Consider the following 7,858-nt stretch of genomic DNA (forward strand, 5'->3'; position numbering starts at 1 on the left):
ATATATATATATATATATATATACAGAATAACAATTATTTACATAGCATTTACATTGTGTTAGATATTATAAATAATCTAGAGATGATTTAAAGCATAGATGAGTATGCATAGGTTATGTGTAAATACTACATTAAGGGATCTGAATATCCATGGATTTTGGTATCCTCTGGGGGAGGGTCCTACTACCAATCCCTCATGAAAACTGAAGGACAACTGTGTACAGGATAGCATAGTGTTTGCTAACTGTTAGAACTGGATAACAGGGTCTTGAGCATTTGTTTACATTTGAAAATACCCATAGTAAAAAGAAAAGCAAGAGACATTACAAAAATTTAGGATGTATAGAAAGGCATAAAGAAGAAAAAATCTTACCTCTTAAGATGACATTTGGTGAGTAAACCTGGTCTCTTTTTTGCCTCCATATGGGTAGGAGTATGCATACCCATATATTCACACATACACACATATGCATACTCTTCCAGTTACCTATAGCTGTGTAAAAAATCATCCCACACTCAGTGGTATAAAACAGCAACCACTCTATTATGCTTTAGAATTCTGTTGCTCAAAAACCGGGGATGGCTTATTTCTGCTTCTTGGTTACTGGGGCCTCAGCTGGGAAGATTCTAATGGCAGGGAGTTGGAATCACCTGGAAAAAAAATTTTTTTTTTAAATGTAACTTATAGATTCCGGACTGGAATCACTGAAAGACTAGGCTCAACTGAGAGTGTTAACCAGAGGGCCTATATATACAGCCACTTTGTGAGGCTTGGGCTTCCTTACAGCATGGTGGCCTGGGGTGGTCAGACACCAGGGCTTCAAAAGTGAGTGTTCCAGTGAATGAGACGAAAGCTGTATGGCCCATTCTGAAGCCTCAGAAGTCATGTAGTGATACTTTATCCATACTGTATTGGTGAAAGCCATCACTATCCTACCCAGACTCAAAGAGAGAAGATATAGATCACTTCTCAATGAAAGAGGATCAGAGAATTTGCAGCCTTGATTTTTAAACCTCTACACAGGCGTTGCCTGAGACTCAGTAGGTAAGGGCACCGGCCCCATATACTGAAAATGGCGGGTTCAAACCCGGCCCTGGCCAAATTGCAACAAAAAAATAGCTGGGCATTGTGGTGGGCACTTGTAGTCCCAGCTACTCAGGAGGCTGAGGCAAAAGAATCACCTAAGCCCAGGAGTTGGAGATTGCTGTGAAATGTGTGATGCCACAGCACTCTACCGAGGGTGACAAAGTAAGACTCTGCCTCTACAAAAAAAAAAAAACTTCCACACATATGTATGTGTTCCTCCCCCCCAAGTTTTGGATCATGGAAACATATACAGTATATTTTTATGTCCACTGACTGACTTCCTTCTGCTATGGCAGTAAAAGCATAGACTTTTATGATTACATAAAAGTTAAAGAATCTGTACTGTAAACACTACAAACAAAATCAAATAATATAGGGTGGGAAAAATATTTCTAACACACGTGACAATCAACTAACATTTTTTGAAGTTCAGAGAGCCTGTACATACCACTGAGTTAAATGCTGACATATAGTAAAACAGGCAATGGTATGAACACTTAAGCCATGAGGGGGATATTATCAGTAGAACTTCTATAAGTTGACCACCCAAGGGACTATAACAAACTGGTTAGCATATGGAAGTGGTCAAGAAAAGGAACTAGGCCTGCTGTACTGATAACATATATGTGGTATATGTCTTATGTGTGAAAATTAGGTCAACTTAATGAGATGGTCAATATAGGGAGGTGGTCAGCTATGGAAGTTCTACTGTATATATGCATTCGTATGTGTGATGAGATGCTTAACCCATGTTTAATTTAAAAAGTGAAAAATTTTCAGTCATTGTATTTCATTTTTTACCTAGCATATTGGCAAAGGTAGAGAAAATAATGATTTTCATGTTTTCCTCAATTTTTTTTGTATAGGGAACAATCCACCCTCAAGAGTGTGACCCTGAAAAGTCATATTAAAAAAATATGCAAAAGCCATTCATTGTTTTACTCTAGCTGCTACAGGCCAGAGCAGATGGTCACTTCCAGCAGAGAGCCTTGCCTGCTGCCTTCCACACTTGGAACAGACTCTGGCGATGGAGCCAGCAGGAAAGTGTCCTCAATGCAAGTGCAGCACGGTTTCACAGGTATGCTGTGCAGCTCCTGTCTGCACCGGGGCAGGTGTCTCATGTCTAACATCTGCTTTGCTTTTCAGCTTCCTGGCCACCCAGACCTTGGTTCTTCAGTTTTCAATAATGTAGGCTCATTCATTTTCATCTTGCAGGAAAAGACAGCAAGTATTTCCTTTTTTTTTTTTTTTTTGAGACAGAGCCTCAAGCTGTCCCCCTGGGTAGAGTGCCAAGGCATTACAGCTCACAGCAACCTCCAACTCCTGGGCTCAAGCGAGTCTCCTGCCTCCGCCTCCCAAGTAGCTGGGACCACAGGCGCCCGCCACAACGCCTGGCTGTTTTTTGGTTGCAGCCATCATTGTTGTTTGGCGGGTCTGGGCTGGGGATTCGAACCCGCCACCTTAGGTGTACGTGGCTGGCGCCTTAGCCGGTTGAGCTATAGGCGCCAAGCCGACAGCCAGTATTTCCACTGGGAAAACTTTGTCCATCTTTATTGTAAATGCTTTCAAAACAGCCTGTTTGCAGCCTTCATGACAAGCCTCTGAGAGGTCCATTAAGCTGCCCATTAGCTTTCTGGATCAGAGTGTGGTGGGATCTTATATCACCTTGGCAGGCATTCTTGAGCGTGATTTCCCTGAAACACTTAGTTCCTGTTGTGCTAGACCTGGCATTTTGAAGTCTTGAAATTAGTCATCAACAAAATGCGAAAGGTAAAGGAGCGGAGCCACATCTTTTTAGTTCCCATGGGGACAAACTTGCCTAAAGCAAGTCCTTACTATGTATTAGAACATAATGGAGAAATTACTAATGACTGTGTGTCTGCCACTGTGGTGGTCATTGTGTGATGGAGGAAAGAGAACAAATACGTAAACTTCTTATGCCTATGGCATCATTATTCTCATGAATAATTTCCTTCTCATAGCAGATCTGAGAGAACAGGTTCAAATGATAAATGGCTTGATCAAAGATAGTAAGTAGCAGAGCCAGAGGTTTTTTTTTTTTTTGAGGCAGTGTCTCACTTTGTCATCCTCGGTAGAGTGCTGTGGCATCATGGCTCACAGCAACCTCAAACTTGCGGGCTCAAGTGATCCTCTTGCCTCAGCCTCTTGAGTAGCTGGGACTACAGGTGCCCACCACAATACCTGGCTATTTTTAGAGACAGGGTCTCCATCTGGCTCAGGCTGGTATCAGACTGTGAGCTCAAGCAATCCACCTGCCTTGGCCTCCCAAGTGCTAGGATTACAGGTGTGAGCTACTTTTTGTTTTATTTTTGACAGAGTCTCAAGCTGTTGCCCTGGATAGAGTGCCCTGGCATCATAGTTCACAGCAATCCCCAACTCATGGGCTCAAGCAATCCTCTTGCCTCAGTTTTTCTTTTTCTTTCTTTCTTTCTTTCTTTTTTTTTTTTTTTTTTGAGATAGAGTCTCACTTTGTTGCCCTGGGTAGAGTGCCATGGAGTCATAGCTCACAACAACCTCAAACTCTTGAGCTAAAGTGATTCTCTTGCTTTAGCTAGGACTATAGATGCCCACCACAATGCTCTCTATTTTGTAGAGAGACTGATTCTTGCTCTAGCTCAGGCTGGTCTTAAATCCCTGACCTCAGGTAATCTACCGGCCTTGGCATCCCAGAGTGCTGGGATTACAGGCATGAACCACCATGCCCGACCTCAGTTTTTCTATTTTAGTAAACATGGAGGTCTCGATTTTGCTCAAGCTGGTCTCGAACTTGTGAGCTCAATCTACCTATGTCAGCTTCCCAGAGTGTTAGGATTACAGCTGTGAGTCACCGAGTCCGGCCTCAGAGTCAGGATTTAAATTCACATCTCCAATTCCAAAGTCCAGGTGCTCTCTTCTTGATCAAGAGGAAGATCTTGTTGATGGCTTTGTAGGAAGTCGAAATTTTTGTGAGGAGCTAAGACTAATGAACAAGGAACAAATGAAAAATGATTCAAAGGGTTAGATCCAGGTGTCCTCAATTCTGTCAACCACAAGTTCTTCCAGAGCTCAGTCCTAGTGCTGAGAGTGGCTGGGAACATTGAAGTATCTCCAGAGGCTTCCTGTAAGCTTTTGAGGGGGCCACTATAGGGGATTGAGCTGATCCTATAGGTAGATAATTAATTAATTAATGGATATTTGAGCAGGTATGTGGAACTAGTAAAGTGCCAGTTTTGGCCATGACCCTGGGTATAGTGTGCATCAACTCAGGACAGATTGCTGACTGGGAGGGCGTGCACTGCAGGAAGCTGCAATGGTCTCAGATCGAGAGGATTCAGACAATTCGGCTGGGCACCTGTGGCTCAAGTGGCTAAGGCGCCAGCCACATACAGCTAAGGTGGCGGGTTTGAATCCAGCCCAGGCCCACCAAACAACAATGGCTGCAACCAAAAAATAGCCAGGCGTTGTGGCGGGCTCCTGTGGTCCCAGCTACTTGGGAGGCTGAGGCAGGAGACTCACTTGAGCCCAGGAGTGGAGGTTGCTGTGAGCTGTGATAGCACAGCACTGTACCCAGGGGAACAGCTTCAGGCTCTGTCTCCAAACAGACAAAAAAAGATTGAGACAATTCCAAATGCTAGTTTGAGAAGATGAGCCAGAACACCACACTCCATAGCGCAAAGTCCAGTGGATAATTTTTGGCAGTGGCCGCAGGGAATGGAGGTTGACAGGAGAACAGCTCTTGCCTCTTCCTGCTTCTCCTGCAAACAGTCCAGCTTTGCCTGCTGTACTATAGTCTAGTATAGGATTGATTTGAAAAATGGTTTTAGTATTTAAAACTCATACGCCCCTTTGTTTTCTTTCTTTCTTTTTTTTTTGTAGAGACAGAGTCTCACTTTGTTGCCTTTGGTAGAGTGTCGTGGCGTCACACAGGTCACAGCAACCTCTAACTCCTGGGCTTAAGCGATTCTCTTGCCTCAGCCTCCTGAGTAGCTGAGACTACTACAGGTGCCCGCCACAACGCCCAGCTATTTTTTGGTTGCAGTTTGGGTGGGGCCGAGTTTGAACCTGCCACCCTTAGTATATGAGGCCGGCGCCCTACTCACTGAGCCACAGGCGCCACCCAATCCCCTTTGTTTTCTTTACTTACAAGTAGTCATGCTTGGATCTATTTTATTTTTGGATTTTGCATGCTGTGGGGACCACATATTGAGAGTACCTTCAAAGTAGCCAAGAGGAGCCTATGAAAGGATTTTTGCTAGAGAGCAGGCTTGGGTGATTTTAGAGCTAACATTCTGAAAACAAAAGAGTAGAGGGCAAATTGGAGATAAGGAGTAGCTTGATCTAGATTTTGTCATATTTCCATTTGAATAGATCTTTTAAGAATACTTAGTTCCTGGGTGGCGTGTATGTCTCAGTGAGTAGGGCGCTGGCCCCATATACTGAGGGTGGTGGGTTCAAACCCAGCCCCAGGCAAACTGCAACAAAAAAATAGCCGGGCATTGTGGCAGGCGCCTATAGTCCCACCTACTCAGGAGGCTGAGGCAAGAGAATTGCCTAAGCCCAAGAGCTGGAGGTTGCTGTGAGATATGATGCCGTAGCACTCTACCGAGGATGCAAAGTGACACTCTATCTCTAAAAAAAAAAAAAAAGAATACTTAGTTCCTGTCTGCCTTGTTCATGAAAAGAGTGATTTAGAGTCTGGCTCAGACGCCGGATGGGCCTGAGGTCAGATCTGTGCTCTGCCACCGGCCAGCTCTGTGACTCTGAGCAAATCAGTTTCTCTCAGCCTCAATCTCTTTGAATATAAAGTGAGATGATTTGATAATGGGCCTATTTGGAGGGTTGTCATGAAAACTAAATGGGTAATAATGTGTAAAGTACAAGCAGAGTACCTGGCATGAATTATTAACTATCTCTCTAGACCCTGGAATTGATTTATGACTCTTATGGTAAGAAAATACTTATAGATTGGTTTGGAGTTAGCAAGTTAAAGTTCCAAATAAGTATGTATTTCTATACTCATAGGGTTTTTGTTTTTTGTTTTGTTTTGTTTTGTTTTTGAGACAGAGGCTCACTGTATTGCCCTGGATAGAGTGCCATAGGGTCATCATAGCTCACAGCAATCTCAAACTCTTGGGCGCAGGAGATCCTCTTGCCTCAGCCTCCTGAGTAGATGGGACTCTGGGTGCCCACCACGGTGCCTGGCTAATTTTTCTGTTTTTAGTAGAAATAGAATCTTGCTCTTTCTCAGGCTGGTCTCAAACTACTGAGCTAAAGCAATCCACCCACCTCAGCCTCCTAGAGTGCTAGGATTACGGGCATGAGCCACCGTGGCTGGCCAACTCTTAGAGTACTCTTTAATGTCTTGGAAATACAGATAGAATTTATGGTGGAATCTCATTAATTGTGGCTAAAAATTATAATTTGTTACCCCTCTAGTAAAACATACTGAGACTAAGACAAAACTAGTTTATCTTTTGAGATAAAGTTTACATATAGTGAAAAGCACAGGCATTAAGTAAATAGTTTGACAAGTTTACATAAATTATACACCTGGATAATCCCCCCTCTGGTCAGGATACAGAACATTTCCCTCACCCCAGAAAATTCTCTTATGCCTCTTCCAGTCAGTCTTATCCCTTATAGGCACCCACTGTTCTGATCTCAGTCATCCTAGGTTAGGTTTGCATATTTTTGAACTTCATATAATGGGATCATAGAGTATTTATTATGTCTGGCTTTTTTTAGGACCAGGGTCTCGCTCTGTTGCCCAGGCTGGAATACAGTGGTATAATCATAGCTTACTGAAGCTTCAAACTCTTGGGCTTAAACAATCCTCCTGCCTTAGTCTCCCAGTGGCTAGGAGGCACGCACTACCAAACCTGGCTAATTTTTAAAAATATTTCTAGATATGGAGTTTCGCTCTATTACCTAGGCTGATCTTGAACTCCTGGGCTCAAGTGCTCCTCCCCACTCAGCCTCTCAAGAGCCTGAGATTATAGGACTGAGCCACCACATCCAGCCTCATATCTGACGTTTAAATTTCAACATCATGTTTTTGAGATCGAGCCATGTTGTTCTGTTGGTAGTCCAGTCTTTTATTTTCTGGGTAGTATTCTATTGTATGAATACGACGTGTGTTGATCCATTATCATATCTCTGGCATTTCCAGTTTGAGTCCATTTTGAACAAAGCTCCTGTGAACATTTGTTTTAATGGCTCTTGTAGTCATTTCTCTTGGCTGAGTACCTAACAGTGAACTTGTGGGTCATAGGCTGTGTATTTGTTTAACATCATAGGTCATATCATTTTTTTTTTTTTTTAGAGACAGAGTCTTGTTTTGTCACTCTCAGTAGAGTGCTGTAGCATCACAGCTCACAGCAACCTCCAGCTCTTGGGCTTAGGCAATTCTCTTGCCTCAGCCTCCTGAGTAGCTGGGACTACAGGTACCCACCACAACGCCTGGCTATTTCTTTGTTGTTGCAGTTTGGCTGGGATCGGGTTTGAACTCACCACCCTCAGTATATGGGGCCAGCGCCCTATTCACTGAGCCACAGGCACTGCCCAGATTGTATCATTTTTATATTTCCACGAGCAACATGCAAATATGAGAATATTCACATGAGAGAATTCTGCTTGCTCTACATCCTTACCAACATTTGGCATTGTCATTCTTTTTATTTTAGACATTCTAGCGGGATACAAAGTATTGTCTCATTTTCCTGATGACCAGTGATGTCCAACAGTCTGATTAAGCCTAATCAGCGGCTTGG

At 43.3% G+C, this 7,858-nt stretch overlaps 1 protein-coding gene across 1 annotated transcript in view; it reads left to right on the top strand.

Annotated features, from left to right (window-relative positions):
• SFI1 (SFI1 centrin binding protein) overlaps positions 1–7,858 on the top strand; it is a 122,985-nt gene that overhangs the window by 84,131 nt on the left and 30,996 nt on the right. The window contains exon 12 of the mRNA XM_023517675.1: positions 2,036–2,166. Coding sequence (XP_023373443.1) covers positions 2,036–2,166 — 131 coding nt within the window. The remainder of the gene's footprint in view (positions 1–2,035; positions 2,167–7,858) is intronic.

The sequence above is a fragment of the Otolemur garnettii genome, unplaced genomic scaffold, assembly GCF_000181295.1.
Source record: "Otolemur garnettii isolate 467f Iridium unplaced genomic scaffold, OtoGar3 scaffold00116, whole genome shotgun sequence".
Taxonomy (NCBI): Eukaryota; Metazoa; Chordata; class Mammalia; order Primates; family Galagidae; genus Otolemur; species Otolemur garnettii.